Genomic DNA, 23103 nt, shown 5'->3' with positions numbered 1-23103 from the left:
TGTGGCATTTTCCAACGGACCTATTTGTAAGTCACTTTTTTGTCTTACTGTAATTTTCGGATTTTCTCCAACCGACTTTGATTTCTTCATTTAAAACTGTTTCTGTTCTAGTTTGTTTTTTATACTCTATACGCTTACAGTATACTTTAATAATTCTCAAGTAAAATTAAACGTTGTAATGCCTATGAAAAAAAAAATTGAATAATGGAAAATTTATTGGTATCAAATTAAAGATAAAAGAATATTCTATCAAACGCGTTACTAAATATAGGGTGTTCCATTTAAAAAAAATAGCATAAAATTGAATTTAAAATATCATTAGTTGAGTATCGATTTTGATCATCCCGTATAAAAATTAATACATTTTGGAATTTCATAAGATAAACTGAACTAAGTCAAGGACCCTACATAGATTTTTCAAAAGGATAAATAACGTCGGTGGGCAATATTTTAGTGATTTTTTTTTAAGTTGTTAAAAATTAGACAAAGCCCTTTAGAGCCAAACAATTTCAGAGTTAAAGAGAGAGTTAAATGAGACTCCCATTTCAAAAAAAAAAATTAGGTTCAAAGTATGTATCACGCTTTTTTTGGGACTTCAACCAAACTAATTTGAAAAATGAGTCCTTCTTACTCAATTAACATTCTCACTATTAAAGGTTTTTTCCAAGTTTAGCCGCAATCGAGCACCGCGATATTAAATGGACACCTTGTATATATATAAATAAATAAATAAATAAACGTTTATTATGCAACAACAAAATATTACATAAAAGGTAAGATTCATATAATGTGTTATTCCATGCTACCTAAAAAATACAGTATTAGTGGGCAGTTTCAATACAATACTACTTTATACTAAACTCGTTACAATAAAGGTATATGTGAATCTAACAGAAAAGCCTTGTATATCTTCTTGAAAGTGAAAAGTGAGCATGATCTCATTAAGTTGTATACTTCAGAGTTTAACAAAAATACACCCTGGTAGGCAAATGAGTTTTTAAAACCTTCAGTTCTATGCACTGATATTTGAAATCTTATAATGTTTCTTAGGCTATGACTATGTAAATCTTGTCTTGCTGTGAAATAATCTGAAAGATATTTAGGGTACCTCGACTTGTAAATTCTATAAACAAACTGACCAACATGTTAAGCTGCTCTCCTATCATATTTTAGTATTTTATTGTCAACATATGTTGGTGTTATGTGATCAAATCTTTGTATGTTGAAAACAAATCTCATAGAAGCGTGTTGAGCTATATCTTCATTTCAAGAGTGAGGTAATTGTAAAAAACAACATTGCAGTAATCTAGCTGTGACCAAACAAGAGTCTCCACAAGCATTAATTTGACATTTTTGGGCAAATAATATTTAAATTGATACAAATTTTTAAGTAAAGCGTACATGCACGATAATTTTTTATTGACATGTACCTGAAAGGTTTTCAAGAATTTTTGCTGATGCTGAACAAGGAAGGACACTGTTATTTATATGCAAAGTAGTGAAATTAGATTGAAGAAATTATTTTTTTATAATGTATTAGAACCCATGAGTAAGTATGTGCTCTTGTTAGCATTCAAAATCATCCCATACTGTCTTGACCATTTAAATATTGAGTTTAAGTCCTCATTAATTTGCTGCGTACATTGACATGCATTAAGAAGAGGAAATCCGGATAGCAGCTGTGTGTCATCTGCATAAAGATTTACAGAACAGAACCGAATTTGCTCTGGAAGATCGCTAGTGTAGATGCTAAATGATAAAGGCCCGAGGATACTACCCTGGGGCACTTCATAACCAGTGATAACAGGTTTAGATCTTGCTCCATCCAGCGCCACAATCTGTGTCCTGATAACTTTGGATCCATTTGCAAACACTCACTGGAAAATCGAAGAAGCTTATTTTAGCCAACAGCATCTCATGATTTATGAGGTCTGTGAACGCATAAATAGAAAATTAAAAAAGGTTGTGGACTGTATTTGAAAATTGCTAACGCAAGTAAGAAAATTGTAAAAAAAAAACGAATGTACCACACTACTCAAATGAGCACTTACCGAATAAGACAGTTGTGGTCTTTTTAACGGGGATCCCCCTCCAGGCTCACCACAATGGTTTTTAAACCGAAAATTCATTAAATTGTTTTCATGATTGACTTAGTACAGACACCGAAAATTTACTTGTGTTCATCGTCGTTGCTCTCGTACAAGTGCTTCGACCTTGCACATCGTGCCCAGATAATGGGAGAAAAATGTGGTACATATTCCGCGGGAAATAGAGTAAAATTTGAAATTAATGATGCATTTACAAGGTCAAAGGTCTTACTGAAATCTAACAGTACCAGGCAAGAAACGCAAGAGGAGTCCGTATTGGTTGATATCTCGCAAGCTACTTTTGTCAGGGCTGTAGCTGTTCCATGATTTTTTCCGAAAACCAGACTGTACTGAGGATATAATTTCATGCATATTTACAAATTCAAGCAACAAATCCAACACTATTAATTCAAACGTTTTGGCAAAGATGGGTAAAAGAGAAGCTCTGAAAGATTTCAATCAGATTTTTGTTTTGGTAGGGGCTTTATAATAGAAGTTTTCCATATTTGTGGAAATTCCCCTTTGTGTAGAGATAAATTAAACTCCTTTGTCAGAAATGGAGCAATAAGCTCAATGCTAAAAAGAACAAGATTATAACTTATTTAGTCAACACCCATACTTTTTGACTTTATTCTTTTAAATCACTTGTAAATATCATATTCTGAGATGTCATTAAAAACAAGTTCAGCATTATTAAGCTTTTCCAGCCTTGTATCCCGATAGAAATTCAGTTGTAAATTATCTATACATCTGCAGAAGCGACACTTATTTCATTGACATCTTTCAGATGTTTTTATTATCCTTTATATTCCAATCTGTTAACTTATGCCAAATTTTTTTTGTATCCCTTTTATGTTTGTGGAGTTCAAATGACATATATGCCTTTTTTTCACTACGAATAGCAAATGACAAATAGTTCTTGATGTCTAGGTAGAAGTGTTTATGTTTAATTTAGCTAGTTTTTTTTAATATTTTAGGGCAGCATGCTTATTTAAGATTTCGTTAAGATTATTACTGAAAAGAGTCACTTTATCATTTAAAAATGCTTGCTCCAAAATAGATTCATAATCTTATGAATGATTGTATGATTATTACTTATTTTAGGAACATTAATATCAATTATTAAGTACACGAGTCTATGATCCGTAAAATTGAGCATATCTAAAGTACCTGAATTAATGACATTTATTTGCTTATCAACACATATTATATCAATTAAAGTTGAACTAATTCTAGTAATCCTTGTGGGATCAGAGACAAGTTGTTTTAAGTTAAAAAGCTCAAGCAATGATGCCATATAATCACTTTCAACAGATTTTACAAAAAAAAATTATATTCAAATCGCCCATTAATATTATGTAGTCATGTGAAGTAGACATATTAGACAAGAAGGTTTCTATATTATTCAAAAAAGTGTAGCTAACCTGTGGGGGTTTATACAATGTTCCTACCAGAAAAGATTTATTCTTATATTTTAAATCTACCCTTAGTTGTTCAAATATATTTTCGCTATTCTTGCTATAAGAAACACTTTCATTCAGAACTGTACTTTTCAAACACTGAGCTACATACAAGCACATATATGTCCCTTTGAGAATTCTTCTTCCTCTGTTTATCTCTCTAACACGCGGTTTTTTCTTTGTAGATCCAGAAGCGGAGGATCGTGTTTAGCAGCGTTTCGGATCACGCAAAACCCTCGACATCATCAGGAATAACGACTGTCGCGCTAATCGAAGTAAATCCAGAGGACGAATCGTTCAGATATAAAATATCGTGGGTGAAAAGTCAAACCGGACTGTGCAACGGGCATCAGTCGAGAACCGCTTTTTGATCAATTTACAAATTGTGCAATAAATATTTTTTTTTGAATTATGATTGTACCTGAGAACATTTTCAAAGTCAAAAAAGTGACTGTGATTTCTTGAGATGTACATAATGTAATTTACGTATAGCGATAGCTTTTTTATTGATTGTTTATAACTAATAAAGTTTATATGTGAATTTGGATATCTGTAAGAAATAAATGGTTCTGTGTTTAAATAAAAATGTTCCATAAGTTTTTATAAACGATTTATTTAGCCAAACATTTGCACGCTCTGCGTTCCTCTAAGGGTTTTTTACGTTCGCTCTTTCTTCCACTTGGTGCCGCTCTACAACCCTCCCTTTTGGCCCTCTTGGGGGCATTTTTGGCCAAGTTCTTAAACGGGGATCGCTCTCTTTCCGTCATCGATTTCCAACGTTTCGCGCCCATTTTCGCTATAAGACTGACGAGTTTTCCTTTGTGGATCCGCCTGAAATGGCGCAGGAAATTTAGAAACGGGTTTCGGGTTATTCGGCCCATTCGGGATCTGCTGCGCGTTCTACGTTTACGGGTTTTTGATTTCGGCATAATTTTGTACTAACGGATTTTTATTTTTTTAAGGGGAAAAAACTGACAATTTTGACAAGTTTTGACGTCAAACGGTGGCAAATTTTGGTTTAGGAGCGTGTATGGAAACACGTTTTTTCTCAAACGATCTGTCTACCTATAAATACCAGGTAGTCATACACTCATTTTTTCAACAAAAAAAAGCACTAATCATTTTTATATATTCATATAAAGTCCAGTTCAAAGTTCTTTGATGTGCCGCGAATAGTCCGTGTGCCGGTGTTGCTTATATTGCCGCATGGCATGCATGTTTGAATCGCAACATTTTACGTGAAAAGAGTCATAAAGTAATATTCTAAGCGACATTTAATCATTCCATTAAATAAATTAATGTTTTTAAACATTTTTAAAAAAATTTATACATTTGGTTCGTAAAATTTGACTACATACGCCCACGTACTATTTTGTTAGACGTCTGACCTCAGTCTCAGCCACTTAAGTTGCACAGGTCCGGCTTAAAATTTATTTGAATTTAAAAATTTATTATTCGGAATTTTTGGGTTTAGTTTTATAAAGTTGAGTCCAGTTTAACAAGTTAGTCCAAAGTTAAATCCTTGAATTTTTTGTGGTGGTTTGAGCTTTTGATTCTTTGAATTATTACATTTTAAGACTAAGTATTCTTCGATTTTTAGTCTTGATTCTTAGTCTGAAATTTTTAGTATTAGCTTTTCAGTTGCAATGCAACACTCATTACAATAAGCTTCGCGTATTTTCAGGGGATTTTCAGGACCCTGCGTCACATAAACGTTAATAAGTTTGCTTCTATGGCGAATTTTTTTATCTGGTTTTCACCCCTGTATGTGGGAAGGTTGGGGCTACGTAATGGTGTAGATTTTGCTTGTAAAATCGCTTTTTTCGTGAAAACAGGGTCTTTGATCGGTGGAGAAAAATTGACTGAGCCGAATTTTCTGAAACTCATTGACGTCAAAGTCCTCCACGGGAAGCAGTGCAGAAAGGGCGCTTTTTGAGATAAACCCTTTGAAAGTGGGCTTTTTCTGTGAATGAAATTTGAACTTTTGGCGCGGTACCTCGCGGACTTAACCGGTTGTGGGGCCTAAACAAAAATGTTCCCGATAATGTAGATAAAACAGCGCTTTTCTACGTAAATGTAGCTTTCTTTTTTATTAAAACTGTTTTTTTCAAAAAGCAACTGCTTCCGAGATAAACGAGTTTAAACTTTTTTTTTTTTTTAAAGTGAATTTTTTGAGAAAATAATTTTTTTTTACTTCTAAAATTTTTTTTAAATTTTTATTGTTTATACTGTTTGAAAGCCTAATCCTTTAGGATTAAATAAAGGTATTACTCATGGCGCTAGGTATTATACAGGGTGAGCTGTGTTAAGAAATGTGAACCCCTTTTGAAATTTTTAGTATTAGCTTTTCAGTTGCAATGCAACACTCATTACAATATGCTTCGCGTATTTTCAGGACCCTGCGTCACATAAACGTTAATAAGTTTGCTTCTATGGCGAATTTTTTTTTCTGGTTTTCACCCTTGTATGTGGGAAGGTTGGGGCTACGTGATGGTGTAGATTTTGCTTGTAAAATCGCTTTTTTCGTGAAAACAGGGTCTTTGATCGGTGGAGAAAAATTGACTGAGCCGAATTTTCTAAAACTCATTGACGTCAAAGCCGTCCACGGGAAGCAGTGCAGAAAGGGCGCTTTTTGAGATAAACCCTTTGGAAGTGGGATTTTTCTGTGAATGAAATTTGAACTTTTTGCGCGGTACCTCGCGGACTTAACCGGTTGTGGGGCCTAAACAAAAATGTTCCCGATAATGCAGATAAAACAGCGCTTTTCTACGTAAATGTAGCTTTCTTTTTTATCAAAACTGTTTTTTTCAAAAAGCAACTGCTTCCGAGAAAAACGAGTTTAAACTTAAATTTTTTTTTTCAAAAAAAAAAGTGAATTTTTTGAGAATTATTTTTTTTTTTTACTTCTAAACATTTTTTTAAATTTTTATTGTTTACACTGTTTGAAAGCCTAATCCTTTAGGATTAAATAAAGGTATTACTCATGGCGCTAGGTATTATACAGGGTGAGCTGTGTTAAGAAATGTGAACCCCTTTTTGAGCCTTTTTTTGACCGATTTTTTCTATTTTTCTTCATAATTCTTTCTTGGCGGCACCTAGAAACTTCAAACTTTCAGCGTTTTAAGAACTTTTTAAAGCCTATTTCTCGACATAGTCTACAACTTTCTACGTAGAGTAGTTTTTACTCTACACCTTTTTTTAACTTTGACGCTTAATACTGGCATACCTATGACACCTGCGAAAACCATTTTTTTTCTGACACCACCGGACACTATCTGGCTATAATCCAGTAAAAACCGTTTTTCTTCAAATGTCACCGTTTTTCCGCAACGCGCTGTTATTTAAGAAAAACCCCAAAAAAAAAGCCGTTCCAATCAACCAGTCATACCGTCGAGACCACGGGAGCCAACGCATGGTACAATATAGTTAGCGGTCCAGCACCCAATGTAAAAGTATAGGGACAAGGTCTGTGTCAACAAGCCTATGGTCGCGTCTCCATGGCAACGAAATGACGATTTCCGCCGAGAAAAGACCCTTTTTATAATCAAAATTTAACTACTAAAATCAATTGGAATCGGTCCAGAATTGATGTTTATCTGTTCCTAAGGCTTTATACTATTTTTCCATGTACAAATCATAAGGCAAAAACCTTTTTTTATGCCCGAAATCATCGTCTGAAAATGGTCGATTTTGACGTTTAAGCCCAATTTTAATGGCGGTTATGACAACATGGCGTCAACGTAGATGAATCGGCGGCTCGGACTTGCCTCGTAATTTCATTGATAAAATGCCTAAAATAGGTCAGAACTTCCTGAAATTGGTATGGAATTATTCAAGAGACTCTGGAAAATCTGAATATAGGCATATCTTTTACCAAATCGTCTTCTTTTAGCCGCGATAACTTGGCAAAGTTTTGAAGTTTTAGAATATACCGTGTATTATTATAATATTCATGCGACACAGTGGTCTATACAAGGCATTTTGCTAGACAAAAATTACAACACAGTGGGTCCTAATGATAAAAAAAAAATCTAATGGGGATTTAATAATTATGTATTATTATTTTATATGGAATTTTTTTTTTAACTTTTTTCCTATTGTCCCGATTTGATTGAAATTTGGTATTTGGGGTTTATTTAGGAAATAATGACACTGACTTGACTTTTAACAAATTTTTGCCAAATTGAGTTTTAAAATTAGAAACGTACTTTAATAATAAAATAAGAAGGGATCACTGAAGATATCATTCAACATTAGTTATATTTATCGGGGTTACTTGAGAGCGGAGCGTATTGTAACACATCATGGTTCTCTGAAGCATGATACCCAGAAATAAGTAAGTAATATTTAAATGAAATTTATTTCTGATTATAATATATAATAAAACCTTCCCTTTTCTCTCTGTATTTACTATAGATGTTATTATTTTCGAAGTACTAAAAAAGAAAAAGTTGAACAAAGGATCGTACCGAGGCTAAGGTTTGAACTCGGAGCCTAAAGCCGCGTCCAGATCTGTACCACGTCGCGTACCACCATGCGAGCAGAAAACCCACGTTCACGTACGCCGTACCGAACAGCGCTTCGCACCTCGCATTGCAACCGTTTGTGCGATCCATTTTACTGATATTTTTGAATATCTTAAAATGAAGCCAGTTGCTTTGAAAATAAAACATACCCAAATTATATTGCAAAATTAAAGTTATTATTTTAAAACATACCTTTTCCGGTTCCTACACTTTTTTTAATTTTTGCCCTCTCCCTTCGAAATGAGGAAAGCAAATTAGTTATCGTCTTTTTAATTTCATCCTCCGTTGTATTTAACTTAGAGGATATTTGAGTCAAAAAGAATCAATTTTTTTATTTTTGTTGTAATATAATGCATATTTTGGATTCCATAAACATTCATGATGCCTATAGAACGCAATTAAAAGAGATATACATGCTCGTCAGTCCACTCCATGACACCTGCCGATAGCGAAAATAATACTAAAATAAAGAAACAAATCGTGTCGTACGGTCTTGTCGTTCGTTTCCCGTCCAGACTTGCTTGGCGTATCAATCCTTTGATGTTTCGTCAGAAAACCGACACTTTTTAAGTTCGCGACGGAGTTCGTTTCGACGTTTAAATTGGTTCGCGACGTGGTACGGTTGCGCGGCGTCGTACAGATCTGGACGCGGCTTTACTAGGATACGGCAGGTCCCTTTCCTCTACAGGTCACTCCTTGGACAATTGTGGAGATTTTTTGTGGAATTGTGGAGAATTGAGACGCAAAGCGTCTACTTGTTTTCTAAGTACTCTCGGATTTCTAGTCTCGGTTGTTGACTCCTTCGATTTCTAGACGGCAATACTACATTTTTAAACCATTTTTTAGTTTCAGTCTTTCAGTTTTTAGTCTTGGTTCACGAATCCTTGGATGTCAAGACTAATTTTGTTCTTGGATTTTTACTCTTGCCTCTTAAGACACAGTTACAATCCCAATAAAGGCACGATTCCTAAAACCTTGGACGCCAACACTCATTTTTAAGTTTTAGTCTTGTATCATGAATCCTTGGATTCTAATAGTAGTGTTTAATGTGATATTCTCGGATTTCCAGTCTCGGCCGCTACATCCTTGAATCTTTGGACGCCAAGTCTAATTTTTGAGATTTAGTATTGGATAATAAATCCTTGAGTGCCAATAATAAATATTCTATAAGTATCTTTAGATCTGGCTCCTTAAATTTTAGACTGAATTTTTGAAGAACATTTGAGTTTTAGTTTTGGCTTATGTATCCTTGGATCCCAAGGATAATTTCTTAATTCCGTGGAGTCTACTATTTTTTTTTATTGTGAATTATTGGACCGGACTCTTATATGCTTCAATTCCTTTTGGATTTTGAATCCTTGTACTAATTTTTTCAAAGTATTCTTAGATTTTTAGTCTTGGTTCTAATTCCCTTAATTTTTAGTCTTGCTTCTTAAATCCATGTACTCTAGGACTAATGTTTTTAAATTTTCTTGAATTTCTAGTCCTGGTTATTGAATCCTTGGATTTCTGAAAGCCAAGAATATTTAACCTAATTTAATAAATAACTTATATTATTTAACCTCTAATTTTATTATAATTGAACCATTTTTGTGGTTCAGTCCTTTGTGGGCAAGGGTATTTTTTAAATATTCTTAAATTTCTAGTGTCTAATTTTTCAATCCTTTAACTGAAAGACTAATTTTTTTCACATTATTCTTGGATTCTTAATGTTGGCTCCTAATTCCTTGAATTTTTAGTCTTGGCTCTTAAATTCGTAAATTAATGCACTCCAAGAATAATTTTATTAAATCTTTAGATGATCAAAGGTTAAAACTAATTAATCTTAAGCATTTTTCGACTTTTAGTCATGGTATTTCAATCCTTGAATTAATAAAGATTAAGACATTAACGTTTGAATCCGAATAAACTCTTATCTTAGCGGAGATTGTCATAATCGCTGTGTCATCCGCAAATCTTAAGCCTTTTCAATAATTCATTCACTATAATATAATTTTTCCCACCCCCACCTTGGTATTGTTGGTTCTCAAATAAAAGTAACTTATTATCTCTTCCAGGCAGTTGAAGCCATTCTCATTACCCCCCTTGTACTGCTTGGAAGAGTTAATTAATTAGATTTAAAAAAAAACTGTTAATTTTCAAGTCTGCCAAAATGACAGAAGCGTCAACTGTCAACCTAAAATTTAATGACAGGCCGTACCACACTTACTAGTCCAATTAAAACGTTCATTAATACGACAATGAATATTCTATATATAATTCCTAGAGCGGACCATCATAACTAATTGCAGCGCCTCGCATGCTTTTCGTAATACAATACTCAAATGGTCTACTGTAACATATTATTAACTTCGCAAAGTCGCCTATGGATATTTGACGGTTGATAATTTGCAAGGCCAGGCTATGACTTAAACACCTTTGTTTTCATAAATAAGGTATTTAGAAACTTTGGGCTTTACGTACATGTCCATATTAACCCCCTTTATGGCCTTAGTAACCCTAACAAAGTCTTTTTAAACGCCCCTATTTTTACGTCTATACCGCTGTCATGAAGATTGTTTGTATTTGGCTGTCAAAATTTGGCGGAAAATTTAAAATATTTTTCGGTGCTAATGCACCACAATTATGTAATTTGTTTTAAAACAAATATTATTTATTTAACATCTGTACAATTTAATTAAGATAACTGATTTTATAATGCGTCAAGCTGATTTACTATAATTAACTTCGCAAAGTCGTTTATTAGGAAAGTTTGAAGCTCAACATATAAAAGCAATTACGATAATTACAAGCTGAAGTTGTTGTCCCGATATTTAGAAACTTTAAGTTTTCCGTACATGTATGTACTTATCAACCCCCTTTGTACCTTGTGTAAGCCTTAAACAGTGTGTTAAAACAACCCTATTTTGACTGTAACTATGGGGATGTGTTTGTTTGTTGTCAAAATTTGGCGGGGAATTTGAAATGTTTGTCTTTTGGTGCTGATGCACTACAAAAGCGATTTGTTATGAAAAAACAATAATTATACATTTAACTTTAATTTGTTTTAAATGCGTAATTACGTAATGTTCCGCCACATTTAATCCTTAAAAAAAACAATGTAAGCATGTGCCGGGAAACGTCCTTGGTTGCATAAAAAGTAAACCACTTAAGAAAAACATACATATAAAAAGTTACGCAAGAGATCTTAGATTTTATTATAATAAACAAAAATTACCCGTTTCTAATTCAGTACAATCAAGTTCAGGCGGGTCATTTACGCATGTTGTAAATATTATAATAATATTATTATTACATATATACGTAGTTGGACGCCCATAAATTATGGTAACCGATAAACTATTATATTAAATTAAAAACAAGATCAGATAATATAGTCAAAATATTCCATTTTCAGTCGTCGTGAATTTCCAAAGTAATGAATTAGTAATTGCTTACCCTGGAATTTTACGTGAAATCTAAAACTACAATTACGTATTATACAAGATGTTTCATTAAAAACCAATTATGTATCTATAATATCCGAAAAACTTGCAATCTCGTCGAAATTACTGGTAAAAACCGTTAAATTTGGCAACACTTAAAAGTGTTAACATTCCAACACAGCTGATAACAACAGGCATATAAAAGAGGCATGGGAAGAAGAGAATTAGAAAACCACACCACCGCAACGGGCCAATGGGAGCGTTCGACGTCACAGAAAAGAGATAGCGAACTTCCTTGTTTACCCCGTGGGGTCGCACTATTTTACTAATAAGATGAATGGGTTTGGGATTTAGATGCGCGGTTGCCGTTGTTCATTCGCTTCAACGAAATATGTTTTGATATTGTTTTTCTAAGTAGCTCCAAAATAAGGCGGAGAATCGCCATATTGGAAAAACGGTATGTACATCAACCAAGAGGATTCTAGCGGGTTCGAATACTAATTATTTGGATTGAAATTAATAATGAACATGCCTGTTTTGTGTGTAGAAGCTAAAAACAATATAAGTTTATGTTTAATTTAACGCTTAAGAAAAAAAAGTAACCTTATATATTCCTAATTTTCAAAACGCCCGCCATTTTTTTTAGATCCAATCGCGCTCTTTTTAATTCGTTGTTTTAAGATGGCGGCCATACGTCATTTTGACACTTGGAACTGTCACTTGTACCTAAAAAAACTTTGCTAGGTTAGAATCACGAGAAAACAACATTGTTTATAAATTTTATGAATTTATTTATTTTAATAAATAAAAATGGGGCAAACTCATAAATAAAAGTGACAACGTCGCGTGGAACCTTCAAACGCAGTATCAGAATTCACAAAATATATGATACAAAACGGTCTGTGCGATCAAAATAAACGTCAGAACGTGTTTCGTATCGTAACGGAGAGCGAGTGTAAAGTAGAGGACGAAACGGAAACTAGTAGCCCAATTTATCGTATAAAACCGTGTATACATTGTTTATTTACTACTGATTATAATTAATTTAAAAAATGAATCTTTCGTTCGCTGGTTGTGGCTTTTTGGGGCTGTATCACGTAGGGGTGGCCTGCTGCTTTAGGAAATACGCTCCACACTTGCTATTGAACAAGATTTCTGGGGCTTCGGCTGGGGCCATTGCTGCTTGCTGTTTGTTGCTGGATTTACCTATAGGTAGGACACAAAATTTTTATGTAAATATTCTGAAATATATGTATAATAACTTATAACACACTTGGGCAAACATATAATATCTATCTACCGAAATTTCAAATACCTACCAAGAGTTTTACAAAAGTACCTACTTATGAGACACTTCAGGGAGTATCCTGCATATCCCAGTAACCCTTGTTATCAAATTGTATAATATATGTGATATCCTCCTATGGCGAATTAAAAATAAATGAACAATTCCCTCACATAATCCAGGAATGGTTGAATAAATAATTAGGTACAAAACTGTAGGGTTGCCAAGTTCCTGTGCAGGACAACAGTTTGTTACATTTTGGCTGTACAAGGTCAGAAGCTGAACAAGCTTTCACATAGCTGTAGATGTCCATTGTTTACTGTAATAGTTCATATGAATCATCAGTGGCCTTGCTATTGTTTATTTTATAATTGGATCTGTGAGAAACTGTTATAAAAACTTTATATAAATATAAAAACATTAAATCCTTATGTGTATCTCAAATAGTTTTTGAAGTAGTGCCTTTTATAGGAAATTTCCGACATATGTTGTCAAACTTATCATAACAATAGAACATTAGGCAGAAAACATTTATTTAATAATGTGCGAACAGGAAAGTAAATAGCAACCTTGACATTCGAGATTCCTCTTCACATAAGGAGGCTCACTCGAGGAGATAACTTATTAGAAACAAATATAATTTATGAAGTAATTATTTCAAAACTCTTTATTATCAACTGCCCTGCATGTGGCAATTTTAATATAGCCGCAATACAATTTATTTAATTATTGTTTCTGAAGCTTATCCTATTAAAGCATAGCTATTCCAATAGTTAATTGTCATATCTAATTACCTATTATCAGTTAAAAATTACAAAATCTACAAAAACTTATTGTTTACATTTCACGACAAATCTCTTTGTTTTCCAATCTTTATCGTGGGGGTCCGAGGTATTGAACTTTCAGAATTTTATCATGCCAGTCACTATTTATAATCTTATTATTTTCGATACATATTTGCATGCATGTTTATGTACATAATATTGTTAATCAGAAGAGTCGCCCTTTTATTTAAACTTGATCATTTTGACTAGAGTCCAATAAGTTGTAATTAAACTGTCATGTTTAAATTTATTGACTGGAATTAATACACATGTGCTTGAAAGCTTAATTTTTCGATGATAGATATGAAGATAATAAAATATTTGTGTACCCACTTAAGAATCATGAAATTGTTTACAATGTTATATAAGTATTCCCACTGAGAAATTCCTTATATACCAACATTTAGCTACAATTCAATCAACATCAATAATTTTTTAACTACTATTTAGATTACAAAACATGATTTAAAAAATGCTGTATTATATGTGGGAATATTGATATTATTTGTTCATTTGATACTAACTTCATGTTGGTTCTTACAAAATTTAAGCTAAATATTCAGGTTTTAAAGTTTTGCCTATTTTATGTACCATAAAACCTATAGGCACTCGTTGATGTTACAAGCCCTACAATAATACTTACTGTAGCTTAGATATGGACTATATACAATGTCTAAATAATTGGATATTAAAAGCATTGGTGGTTCTAAAAGCCTTTTTCTTAATTTCCTGTAAAAGAATATATGTATACTTAAAAATCATCATAAGCTTCTTGTAACACTTATGATATAGCATATACTTCAATTAATCCAATCAATATTCACTGTATTATAGGCCAGACTACAAGTGACATTCTAAGGGTAGCAACAGAAGCAAGAAAAAGGTCACTGGGTCCATTCAATCCTTCCTTCAATATCCACCAACTGTTGCTTGAAGGGTTAGAAAAATTCCTGCCCGATGATGCCCATATCAGGGTCAGTGGAAAACTTCATATATCGCTCACGAGGGTTTATGATGGTAAGTCATTATGAGGTTTTATTATATTAAAATATAAATTAATTTATATACAATGGATAGTCCTCGAGTTGTTATTGAGTTGGAGACAAGGAGGTAAATAGGTACATATAAATAGAAAAGTCTTAAATTTTAATTGAATTGAAGGATCTACTTGTAGTTTTTTATAAGATCTCCGGTTCTATGCTTAAGATTTATATAATAATATGGCATTTATTTTTTGATAGATTAATACAGAGCTTTTTAAAGTTGCACCAACCTGTTGAGTTCTGCAGATTAAAGGTTATATAGGTACTTACTAAAGTGATTGGCCAACTTGCATATAATGCAGTAATCTTTTCAACCTTTGAGTTTAAAAGCCTTCATTGTTTATAAAATTATGAAAAAAAGATGATTAATAGATAAGATAAAAATGTAATATGATGAGAGGAAGCCACTGGTATAGTTAGTGGTATAGGCACTGGGAAAGATGAAACATATTGCAAAATATATTGTAGTCTGGAAAAATACAATTAAGTTCTCTTAACTTAAATTGGTCATTAATATCATATAATAATCTGTATTCACCCTTATATGTTTGTGCATAACACCTTACTTTACCCACATTTAATCTTAGTATTAAATAATTTAACTAAGTCATCCCGGCCAAATTGAATATAAGTATATGGTCGGTGCTTACCGGTTTCCTTATTGTTAAACGCAATTTTTTAATTTATTCTATTACCACAATACTTATTCTGTTAAATATAGTGTATGTACATGGCTTCCTATAAGATAACTGCCCTTTTAACAATATTCAGGCTATTTCGTGATCACATTCTGACTCTCAAATCCAAGCTCAAGTGTAGGTTCCAATAGTAGGCAAATGTCTATTATTTCCAGGCAAAAACGTATTAGTAACCCAATTCGACACCAGAGAGGAACTAATCCAGGCCCTCTTAGCCTCCTCCTTCATCCCCATATTCTCCGGACTATTCCCTCCGAAATTCAAAGGGGTGCGTTACATGGACGGGGGCTACAGTGACAATCTGCCCACCCTAGACGAGAACACCATTACCGTCAGTCCGTTTTGTGGAGAAAGTGATATTTGCCCCAGAGACGATAGCTCACAATTATTTCATGTCAGTTTACGCTTTATTTTATTGAATCATGTTTCAAGCGATGATTATTTACAGATTAATATAGCGAACACCAGCATAGAACTGTCCAAACACAACATATACAGGATGGTGCGGATTCTATTCCCTCCTCCACCCGAAACGTTGGCGAACATGTGCAAACAAGGGTTCGACGATGCTTTGCGGTTTTTACACCGGAACAATCTCATTAATTGCACCAAGTGTCTTGCGGTGCAAAGCACTTTCGCGGTTTCGGACAGTTTCGAGGAGAGTTTTGTCTACGATCCGCAGTGTAAAGATTGTAACAAACATCGACAAGTAAGTTAAAATTAATAATTTAAACTTTAACTCAGAATCATAATTTTACCCTTAAAAAATTCCATTATATAGACAACAAAGAGACGAAATATTTTGTTCCCATGATAATAAAAATAAAATTATTCCGCCAGACTTTGCAATTAACTAACGAATTGCCAATAATTATCTATAACCTGTTGGATTAAAATAAAGTGGACTTTAGCCAGTCATTATTCATGCTCTTATTTTTTATTTTTATTAATTGTTGTCTTTGTTCCCGACAGTTTGATGATCTAATATCAATATTTAATTTGTTACTTATCTGTTTACCAATTTTTTTTGGGGGTATAGTCAAAAGTTTAATGGATTTAGGTTTTTATGTATTTATATGTATGTTTTCAGGTAATCACTGAGTTTTTTTTTAAATTTTAATATGATATAAGATAGTCCTAACATAGACAATTGTTAAGGTACAAAAATAGTTATTAAAAATATTCTAGTTAGTTAAAATTTGGAAAAAAAATGCCCTTACCAAAAGCGTCGTAATTACTCAAATCTTTAATGCAGAATCAAGTTTTTACCCTTAAATCCATCCCCAGGAACCCCTTTTTATTAATGTGAAATAATATGAGGATATTTCAAGTGGCTCCCAAGTTATGCCCAAAAATGTCCACTAATGAATGAAAATCTTGATGTTGCAATATGAATTTCGAAAACTACAAATTACGTGGTGTTCAGTCTTTGCTTGACAAAATTACTTCTAACTCAGAAAGTTTTTGAGCTACAAAAACCGTTCCTATATGAAAATATTGGGTAAGAAACCCACTTTCCTTTACTAAAACCTTTTTAAGAATATTCCAATTATTTCATAAAAATATTCTTGACAATAGTGAAAATTAGCTGGGAAAATTTGGAAAAAAATGCCCTTACCAAAAGTGGCGTAATTACTCAAATCTTTAATCCAGAATCACGTTTTTACCCTTAAATTCATCCTCAGAAACCCCTTTTTATTAATGTGAAATAATATGAGAATATGTCAAGTGGTTCCCAAGTTATGCCCAAAAATCTCCACTAATGAATGGAAATCTTGATCTTGCAATATGAGTTTCGAATACTACAAATTGGGTGGTACTCAGTCTGTTGTTGAGAAAATGGCTTCTAATTCAGAAAGTTTTTGAGGTACAAAAACCGTTCTCATACGAAATTATTGGGTAAGAAACCAACTTTCCTTTACAAAAACTCCTTTAAGAATATTCCAATTTTTTCATAAAAATAATCTTGAGAAAAGTGAAAATTGCTGAGAAAGTTTGCAAAAAAAATGCCCTTACCAAAAGTGGCGTAATTACTGAAATCTTTATTGCAGAATCAAGTTTTTATCCTTAAATCCATTCTCAGGAACCCCTTTTTATTAATGTGAAATAGTATGAGAATATTTCAAGTGGTTCCCAAGTTATGCCCAAAAATGTCCACTAATGAATGAAAATCTTGATGTTGCAATATGAGTTTTGAAAACTTCATATTGGGTGGTGTTCGGTCTTTGCTTGACAAAATTGTTTTTAACTCAGAAAGTTTTTGAGGTACAAAAACCGTTCTTATACGAAATTATTGGGTAAGAAACCCACTTTCCTTTACTATACACCTTTTAAGAATATTCCAATTATTTCATAAAAATGTTCTAGAGAATAGTGAAAATTTGCTGAGAAAGTTTGCAAAAAAAATGCCTCTACCAAAAGCGGCTTAATTACTCAAATTTTTAATTCAGAATCACGTTTTTACCCTTAAATCCATCCCCAGGAACCCCTTTTTATTAATGTGAAATAATATAAGAATATTTCAAGTGGTTCCCAAGTTATGCCCAAAAATGTCCACAAATGAATGAAAATCTTGATGTTGCAATATGAGTTTCGAAAACTACAAATTGGGTGGTGCTCAGTCTATAGTTGAGAAAATTGCTTCTAATTCAGAAAGTTTTTGAGGTACAAAAACCGTTCTCATACGAAATTATTGGGTAAGAAACCGACTTTCCTTTACTAAAACCCTTTTAAGAATATTCCAATTTTTTCATAAAAATATTCTTGAGAAAAGTGAACATTTGCTGAGAAAGTTTGCAAAAAAAATGCCTCTACCAAAAGCGTCTTAATTACTCAAATTTTTAATCCAGAATCACGTTTTTACCCTTAAATCCATCCCCAGGAACCCCTTTTTATTAATGTGAAATAGTATGAGAATATTTCAAGTGGTTCCCAAGTTATGCCCAAAAATGTCCACAAATGAATGAAAATCTTGATGTTGCAATATAAGTTTCGAAAACTACAAATTGGGTGGTGCTCAGTCTATAGTTGAGAAAATTGATTCTAATTCAGAAAATTTTTGAGGTACAAAAACCGTTCTCATACGAAATTATTGGGTAAGAAACCGACTTTCCTTTACTAAAACCCTTTTAAGAATATTCCAATTATTTCATAAAAATATTCTTGAGAATAGTGAAAATTTGCTGAGAAAGTTTGCAAAAAAAATGCCTCTACCAAAAGTGCTTTAGTTACTCAAATATTTAATGCAGAATCACGTTTTTACCCTTAAATCGATCCTCAAGAACCCCTTTTTATTAATGTGAAATAATATGAGGATATTTCAAGTGGCTCCCAAGTTATGCCCTAAAATGTCCACTAATGAATGAAAATCTTGATGTTGCAATGAGTTTCGAAAACTACAAATTACGTGGTGTTCAGTCTTTGCTTGACAAAATTACTTCTAACTCAGAAAGTTTTTGAGCTACAAAAACCGTTCCTATATGAAAATATTGGGTAAGAAACCCACTTTCCTTTACTAAAACCTTTTTGAGAATATTCCAATTATTTCATAAAAATATTCTTGAAAATAGTGAAAATTAGCTGGGAAAATTTGGAAAAAAATGCCCTTACTAAAAGTGTCGTAATTACTCAAATCTTTAATGCAGAATCAAGTTTTTACCCTTAAATCCATCCTCAGGAATCCTTTTTTATTAATGTGAAATAATATGAGAATATTCCAAGTGGCTCCCAAGTTATGCCCAAAAATGTCCACTAGTGACTAAAATTCTTGATGTTGCAATATGAGTTTTGAAAACTCCATATTGGGTGGTGTTCGGTCTTTGCTTGACAAAATTGCTTCTAACTAAGAAAGTTTTCGAGGTACAGAAATCGTTTTGATATGAAAATATTGGGTAAGAAGCCCACTTTCCTTGACTAAAACCCTTATAAGAATATACCAATTATTTCATAAAAATATTCTTGAGAATAGTGAAAATTTGGAAAAAAAATTAGGAAAAAAGATCTTCCAACCAAAAATGCTATAACTACCCAAATATTTAACCCAGAATCACTTTTTTACCCTTAAATCCATCATTTGGGACTGTATTATGTTAGTGTAAAAAAATTTAAGAATATTTCAAGTGGTTCCCAAGTTATGCCCAAAAATGTCCACTAGTGAATGAAAATATTGATGCTGCAATATGAGTTTCGAAAACTACAAATTGAGTGGTGCTCAGTCTTTAGATGATAAAATTACTTCTAACTCAGAAAGTTTTTGAGGTACCAAAACCGTTCTCATACGAAATTATTGGGCAAGAAACCCCCTTTCCTTGAATAAAACCCTTTTAAGAATATTCCAATTATTTCATAAAAATATTCTTGAAAATAGTGAAAATTTGTTAAGAAAATTTGGAAAAAAATGCTTTTACCAAAAGTGGCGTAATTACTCAAATCTTTACTGCAGAATCACGTTTTTACCCTTAAATCCATCCTCAAGAACCCCTTGTTTATAAATATGAAATAATATGAGAATATTTCAAGTGGCTCCCAAGTTATGCCCAAAAATGTCCACTAGTGACTAAAATTCTTGATGTTGCAATATGAGTTTTGAAAACTCCATATTGGGTGGTGTTCGGTCTTTGCTTGACAAAATTGCTACTAACTCAGAAAGTTTTTGAGGTACAAAAACCGTTTTGATATGAAAATATTGGGTAAGAAACCCACTTTCCTTTACTAAAACCTTTTTAAGAATATTCCAATTATTTCATAAAAATATTCTTGAGAATAGTGAAAATTTGGAAAAAAAATTAGGAAAAAAGATCCTCCAACCAAAAATGCTATAACTACCCAAATATTTAACCCAGAATCACTTTTTTATCCTTAAATCCATCATTTGGAACTGTATTATGTTAGTGTAAAAAAATTTAAGAATATTTCAAGTGGTTCCCAAGTTATGCCCAAAAATGTCCACTAATGAATGAAAATCTTGATGTTGCAATGAGTTTCGAAAACTACAAATTACGTGGTGTTCAGTCTTTGCCTGACAAAATTACTTCTAACTCAGAAAGTTTTTGAGCTACAAAAACCGTTCCTATATGAAAATATTGGGTAAGAAACCCACTTTCCTTTACTAAAACCTTTTTTGGAATATTCTAATTATTTCATAAAAATATTCTTGAAAATAGTGAAAATTAGATGGGAAAATTTGGAAAAAAATGCCCTTACCAAAAGCGTCGTAATTACTCAAATCTTTAATGCAGAATCAAGTTTTTACCCTTAAATCCATCCCCAGGAACCCCTTTTTATTAATGTGAAATAATATGAGGATATTTCAAGTGGCTCCCAAGTTATGCCCAAAAATGTCCACTAGTGAATGAAAATCTTGATGTTGCAGCGAGTTTTGAAAACTACAAATTGGGTGATGTTCGGTCTTTGGTTGACAAAATGGCTTCTAACTAAGAAAGTTTTCGAGGTACAAAAACCGTTTTGATATGAAAATATTGAGTAAGAAACCCACTTTTCTTGACTAAAACCCTTTTAAGAATATTCCAATTATTTCATAAAAATATTCTTGAAAATAGTGAAAATTAGCTGGGAAAATTTGGAAAAAAATGCCCTTACCAAAAGTGTCGTAATTACTCAAATCTTTAATGCAGAATCAAGTTTTTACCCTTAAATCCATCCCCAGGAACCCCTTTTTATTAATGTGAAATAATATGAGGATATTTCAAGTGGCTCCCAAGTTATGCCCAAAAATGTCCACTAGTGAATGAAAATCTTGATGTTGCAGCGAGTTTTGAAAACTACAAATTGGGTGATGTTCGGTCTTTGGTTGACAAAATGGCTTCTAACTAAGAAAGTTTTTGAGGTACAAAAACCGTTTTGATATGAAAACATTGGCTAAGAAACCCACTTTTCTTGAATAAAACCCTTTTAAGAATATTCCAATTATTTCATAAAAATATTCTTGAAAACAGTGAAAATTTGTTGAGAAAATTTGGAAAAAACATGCCCTTACCAAAAGTGTCGTAATTACTCAAATCTTTAATGCAGAATCACGTTTTTACCCTTAAATCAATCCTCAAGAACCCCTTTTTATTAATGTGAAATAATATGAGGATATTTCATGTGGCTCCCAAGTTATGCCCAAAAATGTCCACTAATGAATGAAAATCTTGATGTTGCAATATGAGTTTCGAAAACTACAAATTACGTGGTGTTCAGTCTTTGCTTGACAAAATTACTTCTAACTCAGAAAGTTTTTGAGCTACAAAAACCGTTCCTATATGAAAATATTGGGTAAGAAACCCACTTTCCTTTACTAAAATCCTTTTTGAGAATATTCCAATTATTTCATAAAAATATTCTTGAAAATAGTGAAAATTAGCTGGGAAAATTTGGAAAAAAATGCCCTTACCAAAAGTGGCGTAATTACTCAAATCTTTAATGCAGAATCACGTTTTTACCATTAAATCCATCCCCAGAAACCCCTTTTTATTAATGTGAAATAATATGAGAATATTTCAAGTGGTTCCCAAGTTATGCCCAAAAATGTCCACTAATGAATGAAAATCTTGATGCTGCAATATGAGTTTCAAAAAATACAATTTGGATGTTGTTCAGTATTTGGTTGACAAAATGGCTTCTAACTCAGAAAGTTTTTGAGGTACAAAAAACGTTCCTATATGAAAATATTGGGTAAGAAACCCACTTTCCTTTACTAAAACCCTTTTAACGATATTCCAATTATTTCATAAAAATATTCTTGAAAATAGTGAAAATTTGTTGAGAAAATTTGGAAAAAAATTGCCTCTACCAAAAGCGTCGGAATTACTCAAATCTTTAATGCAGAATCACGTTTTTACCCTTAAACCCATCCTCAGGAACCACTTTTTATTAATGTCAAAAAAAAATGAAACCCCCCAAAGCCCAAGGCTCCCAAGTTATGCCCAAAAATGTCCACTAGTGAATGAAAATATTGATGCTGCAATATGAGTTTCGAAAACTACAAATTGGGTGGTGTTCAGTCTTTGCCTGACAAAATTACTTCTAACTCAGAAAGTTTTTGAGCTACAAAAACCGTTCCTATATGAAAATATTGGGTAAGAAACCCACTTTCCTTTACTAAAACCTTTTTAAGAATATTCCAATTATTTCATAAAAATATTCTTGAAAATAGTGAAAATTAGCTGGGAAAATTTGGAAAAAAATGCCCTTACCAAAAGTGTCGTAATTACTCAAATCTTTAATGCAGAATCAAGTTTTTACCCTTAAATCCATCCCCAGGAACCCCTTTTTATTAATGTGAAATAATATGAGGATATTTCAAGTGGCTCCCAAGTTATGCCCAAAAATGTCCACTAATGAATGAAAATCTTGATGGTGTAGTATGAGTTTTGAAAACTTCATATTGGGTGGTGTCCGGTCTTTGGTTGACAAAATGGCTTCTAACTAAGAAAGTTTTCGAGGTACAAAAACCGTTTTGATATGAAAATATTGGGTAAGAAACCCACTTTTCTTGACTAAAACCCTTTTAAGAATATTCCAATTATTTCATAAAAATATTCTTGAAAACAGTGAAAATTTGTTGAGAAAATGTGGAAAAAACATGCCCTTACCAAAAGTGGCGTAATTACTCAAATCTTTAATGCAGAATCACGTTTTTACCCTTAAATCGATCCTCAAGAACCCCTTTTTATTAATGTGAAATCATATGAGAATATTTCAAGTGGCTCCCAAGTTATGCCCAAAAATGTCCACTAATGAATGAAAATCGTG

The 23103-nt window shown here is 32.6% G+C and overlaps 2 protein-coding genes across 4 annotated transcripts in view; both read left to right on the top strand.

The window, feature by feature from the left end:
• LOC126741472 (cholecystokinin receptor type A-like) overlaps positions 1-4094 on the top strand; it is a 116099-nt gene extending 112005 nt beyond the window's left edge. The window contains exon 10 of the mRNA XM_050447886.1: positions 3733-4094. Within this exon, the coding sequence (XP_050303843.1) occupies positions 3733-3758 (26 nt within the window). The 3' untranslated portion in view covers positions 3759-4094. The remainder of the gene's footprint in view (positions 1-3732) is intronic.
• Positions 4095-12389: 8295 nt separating this feature from the next.
• LOC126741014 (1-acylglycerol-3-phosphate O-acyltransferase Pnpla3-like) overlaps positions 12390-23103 on the top strand; it is a 35526-nt gene continuing 24812 nt past the window's right edge. Inside the window, exons 1-4 of one of the 3 annotated variants that reach the window (XM_050447269.1) lie at positions 12390-12710; positions 14442-14624; positions 15504-15742; positions 15797-16057. In XM_050447269.1, the coding sequence (XP_050303226.1) occupies positions 12551-12710; positions 14442-14624; positions 15504-15742; positions 15797-16057 (843 nt within the window). In that variant the 5' untranslated portion in view covers positions 12390-12550. The remainder of the gene's footprint in view (positions 12711-14441; positions 14625-15503; positions 15743-15796; positions 16058-23103) is intronic. The other 2 variants (XM_050447268.1, XM_050447270.1) reach the window with 2 other exon arrangements.

The sequence above is a fragment of the Anthonomus grandis genome, chromosome 10 (assembly GCF_022605725.1).
Source record: "Anthonomus grandis grandis chromosome 10, icAntGran1.3, whole genome shotgun sequence".
Classification (NCBI taxonomy): Eukaryota; Metazoa; Arthropoda; class Insecta; order Coleoptera; family Curculionidae; genus Anthonomus; species Anthonomus grandis.
Note: the sequence above shows the minus strand (reverse complement) of the source record. Positions and strands in the feature narration are given on the sequence as shown.